The sequence below is a fragment of the Punica granatum genome, chromosome 7, assembly GCF_007655135.1.
Source record: "Punica granatum isolate Tunisia-2019 chromosome 7, ASM765513v2, whole genome shotgun sequence".
Lineage (NCBI taxonomy): Eukaryota > Viridiplantae > Streptophyta > Magnoliopsida > Myrtales > Lythraceae > Punica > Punica granatum.
Genome location: NC_045133.1, coordinates 6,257,179 through 6,272,713, shown reverse-complemented (window position 1 = coordinate 6,272,713; position 15,535 = coordinate 6,257,179). Strand labels below are relative to the sequence as shown.

Sequence of the window (15,535 nt, the reverse complement as noted above, 5' to 3'; positions counted from 1 at the left end):
TCAGCCATCAGCGCGTTGGATTCGATAGCAGTCCTGTCCCTCGTCAGTTTGAAAGTATAGATCGAGCGACTAGCACCGGATTCAGGCTCTTCGTTGTTTAGGGTCCCATTACTGGCAGTATTATCCGATAACTCAAATTGACCACGCTTTTCTTTCTTTATTTCCATCTGTTTCCGTCCTTCGGAATCGGTCCATGTCCATAGAAACTCTAGTTTTGGATAAAGTTGATTAATTTTGTGGTACAAATTTAAGTACTGAGGAGAAGGAATAATGGCTGTGATTTGCAATAATACGTCAACATGAGAAAAGAAAAGGCACATTTTGCGGAAATCATTGGCCATGTTGGTGTCACGGAAATGTTGCTCGAACCCCATTCTCGGACTCTCTCTATCTGCTCGATGAAAACTCTGATATCACTAGACATGTCTTTCAAGTAACGTCGCTCTCGAACGTCCTTTATCTGTTAGCAGAAACTTGCAGATGCATTTCTGACCTTCTACCGTCACTTTCCGTAACAATAATTATTCACAATGCGAATGATAGTAACAATCAATAATGAGAAAATCTTAAATGATCATTCCCATGACACTGCTGACAAAGACACATTACCGCACACTTATCAATGATTCACTCGTTTGCTGCAATTTCATTGCCATTGGTACGTCCAGATACCACGGGGCGAGCGCGGGAATTTATCGGGAAACCGTGAATTATATAGAATCGAAGCCCATCAAGCCCATCACAAACCGTTGTTGGGCCAAATAGAAGCCCATTAAACGCTTAGACAGCGGCCCATGGGCTTACCTTCCTCTGTCATCAACCCGCCACAGACTCCATTGAAGGCGGGAACTTGAAGGAGAAGACGAACTGTAAGCTCTCTCTCTCTCTCTCTCTATGTGTTAATCCCTAGAGACACGGAGACCTTTCTCATCTCGAGAGGAAGAAGCTCTAGGCAGGCTCAGCTCAATTTCATCCTCCTTCACTCAGAAATTGCCGTGCTTCCATTGAAATGGGCATTAAGGTAGCGGCGTTCGACTTTGTCCTTCTTGCAGTTTCCTTCAATCCGTCCGACATTTTTGAAATGGTGCGGTGTGGTGGGGTTTTTTTAGGGTTTAACGAAGCTGCTGGCGGACAATGCCCCTAAGGCCATGAAGGAGCAGAAGTTCGAGAGCTACTTCGGCAGGAAGATCGCCATTGACGCCAGCATGAGCATCTACCAGTTCCTCGTCCGTTCCGCATTGCTATTGTTACTTCTTAACGGAACTCTCTCCTTCTTTCCGCGTGTAATGTGTTGGTTTATTTGAGTGATGGAGGTCATTTGAATGCTGAAGGTTGTCAATTTCGATGTAGATTGTGGTGGGACGAAGCGGTACGGAAATGTTGACTAATGAGGCTGGTGAAGTTACCAGGTAAAGAATTACTATGTTGTAGTTTGATTCACGATGTTGCTTTTGTGTTTTGTTTGGGAAAAATGTTAACTTGATGGGCCATTGGTCTTGTGTGCATCTCAGTCATCTGCAAGGGATGTTCAGTCGGACGATTCGGCTTTTGGAAGCTGGAATAAAGCCGGTGTAATTTTCTTCTTTACCAAATAATTTGAGTTTCGGTTTCTTTTCCACCGTGGCTGCATTCCTGGAGGATGTTGCAATTTCAAGCTTATTAGTTTTTTTATGTTTTCAGCTACGTATTTGACGGGAAGCCTCCTGAAATGAAGAAGCAAGAGCTCGCCAAACGGTATCTTACCACGATCGTTCGTCCTGTTTGTCATTGTCTTTGTTTCTTCACTTTGGTGCTGAAATAGATTTTACCTCATTAAATATGTTTGATGCAGTTTTTCAAAGAGAGCAGATGCCACTGAGGATTTGGCTACAGCAATCGAAGTATGTGCTTGTGTTGTTCTCTTTTTGACCTTTTTGCTGGTAAGATACTAGCAGAAGAAACTCATGTAGATGCCCTTTTGGTATATTTGCAGACTGGCAACAAGGAAGACATTGAAAAGTTCAGCAAAAGAACAGTGAAGGTGGAGTTTAACATTGTTATTTTCTTTGTTGTACTTTGTCTCTAGCATTGGTTACAGTTTCCCTGAATGTCATCTTTCTTTGCTATATTTCAAGAAGTTGGGAATCTATATGCATAAAATAATTATATCGAGCCATTCATGCTTCTACTTTGATATTTTCCATACCTTAATAGGTGACAAAGCAGCATAATGAAGACTGCCAAAAACTTTTAAGACTCATGGGTGTACCGGTCGTTGAGGTAACTTTTTTTTTTTTCTGAGACATCAATTTATGTGTAGCAGTTTCAAAAAATGGTTTTATTCTTATTGTTTCTTTTTATGCTAGGCTCCGTCGGAGGCAGAGGCTCAGTGTGCTGCACTTTGCAAAGCAGGAAAGGCATGTGTCTCATTGTTTACTATCCCTGATTAATTGTTAATTTAAGCTGGTTGGCCTTTCCTTGGACTTAGCTTCGTGCTCCTATTTTGGTTGATATTGATATGAACATACTTTCAGCTTAGTAGTATAATTTGTGTGATGTTCATGAAATTTCTGAATTGAATTGTACCTTTAAACTTCCTAAAGCAGGAACCATTTTCCCTAAGTGGACGGGATTTAAAATTTCAGTTCAAGATAAAGAAATTATATTGTTTTAGCAATCACCAGCTTAATCCCACGGTATATAGTGCACTGATGTCTAAAATCATGCTGTGCTCTTAGGTTTATGCAGTGGCTTCTGAAGACATGGATTCCCTTACTTTTGGAGCTCCCAGATTTCTCCGCCACTTAATGGACCCTAGCTCAAGAAAAGTCCCTGTCATGGAATTCGAGGTTTCCAAGGTACTCGAGAATCATTTCATTGTTTTACCAACTTTTGACTTTTAAAAGTCTCATCCATGATATCGTTTTAGATCCTGGAGGAGTTGAATCTCAGTATGGAGCAATTCGTTGACTTGTGCATTCTGTCCGGATGTGACTATTGTGACAGCATTCGAGGTATAAGGAATTTTCTCCCAGTTACCTGATCTTCAATTCTCTTCAGTTATTTTCCCTTTTCCTAGTAGTATTGCCCCAAGTATTTGTTTCAAAAGCTCATCAATGAAGTCAATAGCTTGTACTTTTGGTATGTGTCGACAGGCATTGGGGGACAAACAGCTTTGAAGCTCATCAGACAACATGGCTCTATAGAAAGTGTATTAGAGAACATTAATAGGGAGAGGTGCTTGATTTCTCTCACAACGAAAATGCTCTTTATTTCTTTTTTCTTTAGCCAGATTTATAGTATGTGGATTCTTGAATTATAATTCGATGGTTGGGTCTCCGTCTAATTTTTCTATTTGAGACGCCAGAAGACTAGATTATCTTGTTTATTTTAATCATTTAATGGATATGCAGTAAACTGAAAGTTTGTCGACTTTACATGGCCTCTTATTTCCATGAAATTCACTATCCATGGATATCTCATTTATTATGTCATATCTTCATCCTTTTCCCCCCTATATACGTGGTATAAGCCACAATCACCTTATGCAGCTATCATTTTTATGGTAAATATTTGGCATATCCGTTTCCCCCTTATGCTCCCCCAATAATTTGGTATAGCCTTTTGAGGATCAAGTGCCCCTTGATAAAAATTTTGGAATTTTGTTTTCACTTATAGGTATCAAATACCAGATGATTGGCCATATGTGGAGGCTCGGCAGCTTTTCAAAGAACCTTGTGTCTTTACTGAAGAAGATGAACCCGAGATCAAATGGTCTGCTCCTGATGAAGAGGTGAGTGATCTCCTCAGTGATAGTTTTTACTGCTTTGATTTGAAACGTACACATGTGTTTTATGTGTTACATTTACTTCTTAAAGGGTTTGATTGCTTTTCTGGTGAATGAGAACGGGTTCAACAGTGACAGAGTGACAAAGGTGTGGCACTGGCCTCCTCTTTCTTTATTCAAGAGATTGATGATTATCAGGAAGTTATTTTCTCTTTTCTGTATCTTTTGAAGAGATAGTAACACGGGATCTTTTATCATCTGTTTGTTAGGCAATCGAGAAAATTAAAGCTGCTAAGAACAAGTCATCACAGGGCAGGTAATGCTTGAAAAAGTGAAAATGAATTTGCGAGTATTCTTTCTAAAGTCTATCATAAATTTTTTCTTTCTTTTTAATATTTTAATAGGTTAGAGTCATTCTTTAAGCCCGCTGCAAAGACAACTTCAATTGTAAAACGTAAGGTAAGCTTTCTGGTGAACATTTATACCTCTTTTAACATCTATACCTCTTTTATGTTTCATTGCTGTCAATTGGTTTGCTGCAAATGTGACCCTTAATTTAGTTGTTTAATGAGATCATAAGAAGCAAATGCTGCCGGAGGTCAATTCTAAGGATAATTGACTCATTTGGGTCTCTGGATCCTCAGTTTTAGCCTTCTCTTTGTACTTTCATGTTTTTGCCTGGCCCCACTTGTACCTATTGTGAAAGGGATTTTAAACCAAAGAGCCTTTCACAGACCCGAGTGCTTGTAGATTATTGTTATAAAGATAATATGACAAATATAAACTTTTAAGGTTTGCCAGTTCAGATCCAGTCTGGTCTGGTTCTAACTGCTGGCTTTTTCTGCCTGGCTGGCTGCCATAACTTTCATGCACTCCTTTCCAGGGAAGCAAGTGCATTCTTCGAACTCTCAAATCGGAAATCAAGCCTAAGGTGTTCTCTTTGCAAGTCTGTATAATTTCCCATCCCAAGATCCTTGGCCCAGTTAACGTTGGAACCATAGATTCAGGATTGAAGTGCTCCCAATTTCCTGCTAGAGGTGCCTTCCTAGGTGCATGGAGCTGAAAACCCCATGGTGAACCCTCCTAGCCAACGCGTGCTATTCTATTTTGGCAATCTACCGAGCATTGTAACTGTCTCTGCTACGAGCATTTCTTGATCAATTAGGGCATAGAATCCTTTGATATAACCCGATCTATTCTTCTTAATCCTGCGTCACATGCCCAAGGGACTATGATAAGCTATATGAGAATTTTGCATGCAGTCAATAATCCTTCAAGATTGATTTCACCATGTTCAGTTATTATCAGCTCTGATTATTGATATGTCATATGCCTAATGACAGGACACACCCGAGAATACTGCTAAGGAAGCCAGTAACAAGAAGTCAAAGGCTGCTGGTGCTAAGAAGAAGAAATAGATAGTTCAATGTCCGGGAAAACACCGGGGATGTTAATTCAGGAGCCATCAACTGTATCAAATCAAGGTGAGGTGCATTAATTCATTCGGTAGTTCTTAAATTATTAGACCATTCATGTAGGTTTCTATAGCCTGCAAACTTCCTGGAAGTTTGGGATAGTGAAGCGAGGGTACTTGGCGATTGTTTCTCAAGGTTATGCAATGTAATGAACGGTTCCTTGCAGAATTTCTTGCTTCGATATTATTGTTGTCACGGGAGATACAAGTGTCGCTCCCGAAACTATCAAACTAACAATGTTGATTCAAATTATGGTTGGGAAAAGGTAGCTTGCCACGATCCTCCTCACTAGTGTGCGGAACCCCTTTTCTCATACAGAAGGTGATAAGCCAAAATTTACTCATAGATGGAACGTTTTGGCTGAAACGGTAAATTCTCAACCAGGCCCAGAATTTGGTCCTATTCCACTGTCAAGGGGTATTCTTCTAATCTAACCGCCTCTCACTATTGAGATAGTCATTTTTATTCCCTCCTTTAGTGATTATACGTATATATACACTAGTCATGAAGTCATTGCGTTGCACGAAATAAAATTTGATAATTTTTTTAGAAGAATTTTATAATATAGTGTTTTAAACATTTATTTATATTAATATTAATATATATCATTATAATTTATATTTTCTTTAATATTATTATTTATGAGATCAAATAATAGCTTTGATCATAAAGATTATGAAATAATTCTTGTCAAAAAAATGACAAATTGAAGAGTTCATGTCTACTTTAGCAAAATAATAGACATGTTTGATCTTTAACATTGTCGATGTTCATATGGTGTTATATTGTATTATAGTAGAGCTTTTGAAAAAAAATTATTTTTATAAGTATGTTCTTGAATAAAGTTAATACACCCAAAAGGATAAAATTAATTCATCCTTTATTATTCTTTTCAATTAATACGATGAAGTATACAACTACAGTATATATATATATATATATGTATGCCATGATGATTAACTTCCAAGCAAAACTATCATGCATCATTAAAACAGAGAGACTTGATTAATAGAGCATAATATCTTGTTTTGTTTTAGGGTATTATTTTAGAATCACAATTCTAACTTAATTCTACCCACCACAAAACAAAATAACTCATACAAAATCAAAGAGTGGGACCTATTTATACCACTTTTTTCCACAACAAAACAACATAACTCATACAAAGTCAAAGGGTGGGTCTCATTTATACCATTTTTTTCAAAATCAAAATTTAATTTTAAAATCCTATTATGAAACCAAACGCAACATAAACATCTCTCGATTCGATTGCCTTCCTCAACTATACATGCGGTGAGCAGCTAAAATTATTATTATATATGTATATACATATATATATATATGCAATTAGAGTTGGAAAGATAAATAATAATGAACTTCAATTAATTAATATTGAGTCAAGAATAAATGAATTTAGTTATGAAATTTGCAACGGAAAATTATAAAACCAATCAATATTTAAATATGGCAGGATTAATATATATATATGGTTTTACCCAAAAGAAATATATATATATATATATAGCTAGCATGCAAGTCAATGAGATGCCAATTAATTAAATGGTAATTTTAGAACATGCAATGCTAAGTCATGCTACGCTAAGATCAAATCATATTAACATGAAATGAAAATAATTTTAAAAGAATTTCAGCAAATATGAATCATGATTCTCGTGCATAAGAGACGTAGTTGTGATTTTCTTGTAGGTTTTGCATGTCTATGGAAGCAGAACGGTGAAATTAGTAAGAAGCAAAAAGCACGGGAGACTCGATGATGCAAACCTCTGATCATGAACCTCCAGCACATCTCTATTAAAAAGAAGCATGTTGGATTTATATATAGAGAATTATGAATATCTATTACTTAACTTGGGATTTCCGATATATTTAATTGATCTATAAAACTCGACACTTTAGGAAGAAAATATAATTTCCGAAGATTTTATTTAGAAGATTTTATTAATAATTTTATAACAAAAAATAAAAAAATTTACTCAAAAATAAAGAAAATTTTATTCATAAACAGAGCATTTATGAATAAAATTTATATTGTTTATATATATATATATAGATAGATGTGTGTGTTAGAGGAAGGAGTATAATGTGGTGGGACCCGCTGTGTAGTTTATGCGTGTTAAATAGATTAGTGAGAAACAGAAAAAACATTTATGTGCGTTCAGTGGATTAGTGATAAAAAAAAAAATGTTCAACAGGCAATATGCTGATTGGGGAGTTTCATTTGATGAGATGAAAAGACAAAAGAGGTATATTCCTTTGGTGATTCTTGTTCCAACTTGAAACGTAATGCCTACTTACCTAACCTGCCAAGCCTTCCTATCCAAACTACAAAAATAATTCAACCAAAAAAAAATTTAAAACGAAAAATTAATTAATATAAATATAAAGAGGACGGCGTTCTGCCTACCAGTTTCTACTTCGCAGTCAAACTGATATTTTTATATCTAGAATAAAATTCTTCATAGGGACAGAATTTTCGCTCCTATCCTCAGGAATCTCATGTAATTATCATATCAATTTTTTATGAGCGTGGTTTTCGTTAAAATAAATTGCCTTCAGTTTTTTTCAGGAATTTCCGATAATTATCAGATCAACTTACGTAAGTTTTATGAAAATAAGAGCCAAGTCAATGGAATTGACCCGATAGTTAAATAGTACGGCTTTCTTTGACTTGAGAAAGTCTCGAATACAAATCATTTCAAAAATTATGCAGGAAAATAATCTCTATTGAATCACCCGCACCGCCAGTGGTTAGATTTATATGCCCCATGAACTTGCGAGGTGATTGCATGTGATTAGTCATGCGAAGTTCGGACACTCGGTATATAAAAAAAATAAAATAAGTTTGTGTTATATATATTTCATTGAATATAGTGAGAGATAAGACGTTTTATGCTAATATTACAGGGCAAAAAATTGTTCCTAGGGTATAAGGTGAAGCACTAATTTTATTAAACAAATCATTATCCAAACATCGTGCCTTGTAACTTTTTAAATTAGCTCCGACCAGTTAGCTTGGAAATTAATTTAGCGGCGAATTGATCGTGAGGAATAAATGTATGTCATTCAAACAATCCTCACTCTCAATAAGAATTTTTTTTTTATAGGTCCCAATAAGAAAATATTATTATAAACAAAACAATATCGATTCACCATTTATTGAAAAAAAGAGAGTACCAACTCACCAAAATTTCAAATATAAACGAACATTATCAACAACATTACAAAGAAAAATTAATTCCTATTGTGTGATTTTCTTTTTAATTTTTTTTTGATTTCATCTATAGATTTTTTTTGACCAATTTGACTTATATTATTACAAGGCGAAAAAAAGCAAAGAAGTGGCCGCCAAGGTGGCTGTAGAAAACCAATTAGCTGTCCCAACGCGCAACGCCAGCAATGACATGAGAGGGACCCAACCACGTCGAAACTTCCTATTTTTTAATTCATCAAAGAATAGAAAATACCAAAATATTTTTAAGGGCCAATCTCAATTTGACCCTCGTAGTTTGCCAACTACCCCGAAAACACTCCTTTAATTTTCACACGCACAGTCCAACCTCGAAAGATTTTGGACCTGTGAAAATCTTACCGTGACTTCAGGCGAGGGATAGCTCTGTGACTCCATTCCGCACCGCATAATCCAACTATGATTTCAACCTCATTCATCATCGGTGAAAGACGTGCCAATTTGAATCTCTTCGTGAATCGGTATGTTTGTTTTATGACTCATCATGTCAGTACTTGAACGGGAATGTAAAGGGGTCGAGCTCCCTATAACCTCATCCGACCCTTCAGTGGCATACGCAGGCTCAAGTGAGTGAAGGCAGCTCTAGTGCCAAAACATACGAGGCTCATCGAGAACATACACGAACTACAGGGGGTCAAATTAGTACTATGAAATCAACCCCAAAACCAAATCGACAAGCCAACAGACAATCAAAACACAGACGTGACCAAACCTAAAACGCTTTATTATTACGCTATTATTATGAATTTTCTTTTTTTTTTATTACATCGGACAGCCAATCAGAACCCTCGGCCTCCTCTATAAATACCCCCCTCGACCTCGCCTCTAACCTTCTTTCGCCTCCCGCCGAAACCCATCCCTTTGCCGGAAGCCTCTCTCTGATCAGCTAAGTCTTCTCTCTTCCTCTCCTCTTTTCCTTTCCCTTTCCCTTTCGTTTTCTGCATTTTCTCTTTCTGCTCATAGAGCTTAGGGTTCGGGAGCTTTGCCTCCCTCTGACCTTCTCTTCGGTCCAGTCCCGTTCGTGATCCGTCCAATCCAAGCCCTAGATTGATTCGATCTTGTGTCGCTCTGAGGTTCTTGTCTAGATCTCTGTGTCTCGATTTTGAATTTGGAATCGAGAATCGAATATCAGTGAGGGTGGAGATCAGTAAGGGGTTTTAGATGTGGGAATTTCGGGTTCAGTATTTATGAATTTCTCCGTCCTGATTCGCCGAGTTCGAATCCTGCATTCGTTTTCGGTTGTCTTCCTGTACTGGTTCTACGTGTTTTCATGAGTCAGCCCCTTGAGCGTCGATCATAACGTCGCCAATCTCGAATTTTTACCAGCTCAGTCGTGTCTCCCTTATCAACGCTTAGTTAGGCAATCCAAAGTTTTGTCCTTTCGGTTGAGATTGTTTGGAAAAAGACCGGATACAATGGCTTCACCCCAAAGGCAGGCAAGCTTGGGATCGGGCTCTGACTCGGGCCCCCAGAATGTGGCCGTAGGTGACCGGAAGCGGAAGAGGATGGAGTCGAACCGGGAATCCGCGCGGCGGTCCCGGATGAAGAAGCAGAAGCAGTTGGAGGACCTGATCGGGCAGGTGACCCAGCTGCAGAGCTCGAACAGCGAGCTCACAGCAAAGATCAGTGCCACCACGCAGAACTACATGGAGGTCAACTCCAAGAACAATGTCCTGAGAGCCCAGTTGATGGAGCTCACCGACCGGCTCCAGTCACTGAACTCGGTGCTTGAGATCGTGGAGGAGGTGAGCGGACTCCCCATCGATATCCCAGAGATCCCTGAGCCCCTGAGGCAGCCGTGGCAGGTTCCCTTTCCGATCCAGCCAATACTAGCGAATGTCAATATGTTCGAGTGTTGATGTGACAATGTTGGTGATCACCTGTCAGGTGTCCTGCTCCCGGAAGTCGCTCGCTTGTCCTTGTCGTTTATCGGTTAGCAAATGTGTCCTGTGGCTTGTGTCTGGTTGTGTTTAGGACTAATTTTCAGCAGAGTGGTACTGAATAAGCTTTCAAGTCGGCTCCGAACTCGTACCTCTGGTGCTTTGAATTTATCAGATGTTTTATTTTCCTTGTAATTTCTACAATGAATGCTGCATTTCGGGCTGAATTCGGACTGTTATTTAAATTTTTGTTGGGGCATTGAGGATGGAAAAAGACATCTGCTACTGAGGTCACGTGTAAAATGTATATCCTAGCAACATAACTCTCTGGAAATTAATTCATTGATTACAAGATAATTATAAAATTTTAAATTGATCCGCATATATGAACGTTTGAAGATATTTACATCTATATATATATATATATATGCGTGAGAGGAATTAGTATAATGTAGTGAGACACACTGTGCGGTTTATGCGTGTTGAATAGATTAGTGAGAAACCGAAAACATTTTATGTGCGTTCACTGGATTAGTGAAAAAAAAATGTTCAACAGGCAATATGCTGATTAGGGAGTTTCATTGAGGTGAGGAAAAGACCAAAGAGTAATCTTCCTTTGGTGATTCTTGTTCCAACTTGAAACCTAATGCCTAGTACCAGGGGTGTACACTGATATGGGTACACTAGGAACCAGTCAAAACCTATTTGCTCGTATTCAAAATAGAGTAGGGTCCGGGTATTAAAATACGAAATCGGTGAAAACTAGTTACAACTTCAGTTTTACATATAGGGTACCCAAAACCTATACCTCGATTCGGATAATAATTTCTTCCATTATATATATATATATATTCAAATATTGCTATATTTAAAAAATATAATCACTACTTTTTTTAAAAAAATTCTAAATCTATAATGACATTCTGTTTTGCACAATTATTGATTATGGATGAGATATTTTTGGTTTTATTTAGCTAAACAAAAAAATTTACATGTTTCAATGGGATACGCGAAGCCTGCGATATAACACAAGTTCCGAATAGGTTTCAATTTCAATTCTCAACAGAATAGGATCCAGTTTCAAATATTGAAATATATCTCTTATATGATAGGATTCAAGTATCGTGAAAAAAAGAATATCCAGACCCGCACGTCCCTAATCCCTACCTACCCAACCTGCCAAGCCTTCCAATCCAAACTACAAAAATAATTCAACCAAAAACGAAAAAATAATTAATATAAATATAAAGAAGACGGCATGCTGCCTTCCAGTTTCTACTTCGCAGTCAAACTGATATTTATATATCTAGAGTATAAAATTCTTCGCAGGGGCAGAATATTCTCTCGTATCCTTAGGAATCTCATGTAATTATCATTATCAGAGCAACTTTTTATGGGCGTGATTTTCATAAAAATAAATTGCCTCTGATTTTTTTCCAAGAATTTCCTATAATTATCAGATCAGTTTTTTGTTACGTAAGTTTCATGAAAATAAGAGCTACCTCAATAAGATTGGCCTAATAATTAAATGGTATGGCTTTCTTTGACCTAGGGAAGTCTAGAACTCAATAGGACTAGCCTATTAAACCACATGCACGATCTCGTGGCCAAATTTACATATCTCATGAGCTTGCGAGATGGTTACATGAATCATGTGATTAATCATGCGAAGTTCGACACTCGTTATATAAAAAAATAAAAATAAGTTGGTGTCATATATTACATTGAATATAGCGAGAGATGAGATGTTTTATGCTAATATTAGAGGGGCAAAAATTGTTCTTAGGGAATAAGGTGAAGCACTAATTTTATTAAACAAATCATCATCCAAACATTGTGCCTTGTAACTTTTTAAATTAGCTACGACCAGTTAACTTGGAAACTAATTTAGCTGCGATGGGTCGTGAAGAATAAATGTATGTCATTTCAAAAAATCCTCACTCTCAATAAGAATTTTTTTTTATAGGTCCCAATAAGAAAATATTATTATAAACAAAATAGTATCGATTCACCATTTATTGAGGGAAAAAAAAAAAGTACCCAACTCACCGAAATTTCCACTACAAACGAACATTATCAACAACATTACAAAGAAAAATTAATTTCTATTGTGTGATTTTCTTTTTTAATTTTTTAGATTTCATCTAAAGAAACCTTGCAAACCAAATTTGCAGATTATATATCTATTGTCCCAAGTCCCAACGCGCACCGCCAGGGACCCAACTACGTCGTAACTTCCTATTTTTAATTTACCAAAAAATAGAAAATACCAAAAGATTTTTAAGGACCAGTCTCAGTTTGACCCTCGTAGTTTGCCAACTACCCCTTGTCTAGATCTCTGTGTCCCAATTTTGAATTTGGAATCGAGAATCGAATATCAGTGAATGTGGAGATCAATTAGGTGTTTTAGACGTGGGAATTTCCGGTTTAGTAGTATTTATGAATTTCTCCATCTTGATGCTCCGAGTTCGAATCCTGCATTCGTTTTCGGTTGTCTTCTTGTACTGGTTCTACGTGTTTTCATGAGTCAGCCCCTTGAGTGTCGATCGTAACGCTGCCAATCTCGAATTTTTACTAGCTCAGTCGTGTCTCCCTGATCAACGCTTAGTTAGGCAATCCACAGTTTTGTCCTTTCGGTTGAGATTGTTTGGAAAAAGACCGGATACAATGGCTTCACCCCAAAGGCAGGTAACCTTGGGACCGGGCTCTGACCCGGGCCCCCGGAATGTGGCCGAAGATGAGCGGATGCGGAAGAGGATGGAGTCGAACCGGGAATCCTCGCGGCGGTCCCGAATGAGGAAGCAGAAGCGGTTGGGGGACCTGATCGGACAGGCGACCCAGCTGCGGAGCACGAACAGCGAGCTCACAGCAAAGATCAATGTCACCACGCAGAACTACGTGGAGCTCGAGTCCAAGAGCAATGTCCTGAGAGCCCAGTTGATGGAGCTCACCGACCGGCTCCGGTCGCTGAACTCGGTGCTTGAGATCGTGGAGGAGGTGAGCAGACTCGCCATTGATATCCCAGATATCCCCGAGCCCCTGATGAAGCAGCCGTGGCAGGTTCCCTTTCCGATCCAGCCAATACTAGCGAATGTCGATATCTTCGACTATTGACGTAGCAATGTTGGTGATCACCAGTCGAGTGTCCTGCCCCTGGAAGTCGCTCTCTTGTCCTTGTCGTTTATCGGTTAGCGAATGTGTCCCGTGGCTTGTGTCTGGTTGTGTTTAGGACTAATTTTCAGCAGAATGATACTGAATAAACTTTCAAGTTGTGCTTTGAATGAATCAGATGTTCTATGTTCCTTGTAATTTCTACAATGAATGCTGCATTTCGGGCTGTGAATTCGGACTGTTAATTAAATTTTTGTTGGGCCATTGAGGATGAAAAAGACATCTGCTTCTGAGGTCACGTGTAAAATGTATTGCCTAGCAACAGAACTCTCTGGAAAGTAATTCATTGATTACAAGATATTTATAAAATTTTAAATTGATCCGCACATATGAACGTCTGGAGATATTTACAAATTTATTTATCTAATTTTATATTATCGGCATGATAATTGATGTTGTTAGCTGCTCAGTCTTTATCCCAGTTTGCCATCCAGCATCTGGATGCTTCTGTCTGTGACATATCTATGGCACAGCGACAGACAGTATCCATGTTTCAGTCGCATGGGCAGACACCTAAAATCTTATTTCCTATTCAATTCATCCATCGCTAATTTTATTACAGCGACACAAACGTCAAACATTAGTATTTATCACTGTAAATAAATGTGAAAAAATATTTATCACAGTAATTTATCGTCGAGAAATTATGGGGAGCCCTTTATGCGAACAGTAGCAATGCGCAGATGCCCCACGGACATAAAAGTAAGCCGCAAGCAGTGATATCTAAAGGCAGAAGTTGGAAGCCCCGCTATCCCGACATAATATTTCTAAAAGAAGCAAGAACTATCGGATATACCGATCTTGTTCATTACTTGATCAGCCTCGTCGGACCAGAGATCGGGATCGAGACCACCTTATCTTACCGGTAGTAAAAGTCATCGTGCGAGATTACGTGCCTGTACATGCTATGAACCCATACAATAAAATATCATCAGTGTACAGATATATGCATGATTCCGGCTATCAATTTATAGGTTTGGCTTCACGCTCCGCATCCCGAATGCGACCATCTACTTCTGATCATACGAGCATCTCTTACGACCGGATGGAACCGAAAAATAAATGTACCGGGATCGACAATACAAGTGGAAACTTAACCATCACAATATATTATAGTTGGCATAATAAAGTACAAAAATAACAAAATACGCCACAATCATCTTCATCTTTAGTTTTAATTTCACATCACCACCAACCTAATTCAGAAAACAAAACTTTTTATTATTATGCATAAAAAATATTTTAAAAGAAGCCTGCCCTAGTTAATTAACAATAATAATCTTAATTTAGAGTGAAATCTTAATTAATTATAGATTAATTTGATTAATTATCGTAAGTGCGGCACTCGTCGGTCTCGGGGTTGTCCTTGCAGTAGTTCTCGAGTGGGTCGGAGGTGGCCTTTTTCTTGTCCTTCAAGTGGCTAGCCGCAGCGCTCAGCTCCTCCACCTCGTCCCACGCCGCCGCGCATTCCCCGCTCGCCGGGTCCTCCGAGCACGCTTCCTCCGCCTGCTTTATGCTCTCCGCCACCTTGTCCTCCAGGCGATCCGGCGCCGCCTTTAACACCGCCGCCACCTGCCTCCCCGTCCTCATCGACCTCCAGCTGGCACCCCACGGCTCCGCCTTCACCGCAACTGCCATGGACTGCGACCTCGCCTGAGAGGCCTGCGACCGGGGCGAGACCCTGGGGGCGGCACCGGTGAGGGTGAGTCCATTCAGGGTTGCCGCCATTGCTGATCGGAGAAGAAGGATTGTTTTGAGTGAAGGAGTTGCTGAAGAAGTTCCAGGTCATTGGGGGACGATGGTCTTTATCGGGAGCCGCATGGAATTCCGAGCACATATTTCTTATCGGCAGTGGGCCAATCATAAGGTTCCACGTCGGCCAGGTTGGAGATATTTTATTATTTATCATCAACAAGTAATAGGTCACAAATTCAAAATCCCATCTTGTCCGAAAAGAAATTTTTTTTTTTTGGTT

General features: G+C 38.8%; 4 protein-coding genes across 7 annotated transcripts; 3 read left to right on the top strand and 1 right to left on the bottom strand.

Moving 5' to 3' along the window:
- The first annotated feature begins 836 nt into the window (after positions 1 to 836).
- LOC116212714 (flap endonuclease 1) lies at positions 837 to 5,526 on the top strand. Of its 4 annotated transcripts, XM_031547366.1 has the most exons (18): positions 837 to 1,021; positions 1,110 to 1,226; positions 1,351 to 1,409; positions 1,512 to 1,571; positions 1,681 to 1,734; positions 1,832 to 1,880; positions 1,973 to 2,020; positions 2,194 to 2,259; positions 2,346 to 2,396; positions 2,718 to 2,837; positions 2,909 to 2,993; positions 3,135 to 3,216; positions 3,658 to 3,772; positions 3,858 to 3,914; positions 4,036 to 4,082; positions 4,171 to 4,225; positions 4,650 to 4,839; positions 5,110 to 5,526. In XM_031547366.1, exons 1-17 carry the CDS (start codon positions 1,010 to 1,012, stop codon positions 4,827 to 4,829), a joined length of 1,257 nt encoding a protein of 418 aa, XP_031403226.1. In that variant the 5' UTR covers positions 837 to 1,009; the 3' UTR covers positions 4,830 to 4,839; positions 5,110 to 5,526. The 4 variants fall into 4 exon arrangements, with proteins under 4 accessions (XP_031403226.1, XP_031403229.1, XP_031403228.1 ...); XM_031547369.1 differs by lacking the exon at positions 4,650 to 4,839 and having other exon boundaries at positions 4,171 to 4,220; XM_031547368.1 differs by lacking the exon at positions 5,110 to 5,526 and having other exon boundaries at positions 4,171 to 4,220; positions 4,650 to 4,833.
- Positions 5,527 to 9,328: 3,802 nt separating this feature from the next.
- On the top strand, positions 9,329 to 10,648 carry LOC116215402 (bZIP transcription factor 53-like). The gene has a single exon (XM_031551102.1). The coding sequence runs from the start codon at positions 9,925 to 9,927 to the stop codon at positions 10,366 to 10,368; it is 444 nt and encodes a 147-aa protein (XP_031406962.1). The 5' UTR covers positions 9,329 to 9,924; the 3' UTR covers positions 10,369 to 10,648.
- Positions 10,649 to 12,694: 2,046 nt separating this feature from the next.
- Positions 12,695 to 13,732, top strand: LOC116214860 (bZIP transcription factor 53-like). Its single transcript, XM_031550340.1, has one exon. It carries the CDS (start codon positions 13,057 to 13,059, stop codon positions 13,501 to 13,503), a length of 447 nt encoding a protein of 148 aa, XP_031406200.1. The 5' UTR covers positions 12,695 to 13,056; the 3' UTR covers positions 13,504 to 13,732.
- Positions 13,733 to 14,642: 910 nt separating this feature from the next.
- On the bottom strand, positions 14,643 to 15,347 carry LOC116212661 (calvin cycle protein CP12-1, chloroplastic-like). Its single transcript, XM_031547301.1, has one exon. It carries the CDS (start codon positions 15,286 to 15,288, stop codon positions 14,884 to 14,886), a length of 405 nt encoding a protein of 134 aa, XP_031403161.1. The 5' UTR covers positions 15,289 to 15,347; the 3' UTR covers positions 14,643 to 14,883.
- Positions 15,348 to 15,535: the final 188 nt, after the last annotated feature.

Bases quoted from the DNA above. Each gene is read 5' to 3' on its own strand.
- LOC116212714 (XM_031547366.1), top strand. The intron at 1,227-1,350 runs GTCCGTTCCGCA...ATTTCGATGTAG, and splicing joins TGAGCATCTACCAGTTCCTC to ATTGTGGTGGGACGAAGCGG. The intron at 2,994-3,134 runs GTATAAGGAATT...ATGTGTCGACAG, and splicing joins CTATTGTGACAGCATTCGAG to GCATTGGGGGACAAACAGCT.
- LOC116215402 (XM_031551102.1), top strand. From the start codon at position 9,925: ATGGCTTCACCCCAAAGGCAGGCAAGCTTGGGATCGGGCTCTGACTCG.
- LOC116214860 (XM_031550340.1), top strand. From the start codon at position 13,057: ATGGCTTCACCCCAAAGGCAGGTAACCTTGGGACCGGGCTCTGACCCG.
- LOC116212661 (XM_031547301.1), bottom strand. From the start codon at position 15,288: ATGGCGGCAACCCTGAATGGACTCACCCTCACCGGTGCCGCCCCCAGG.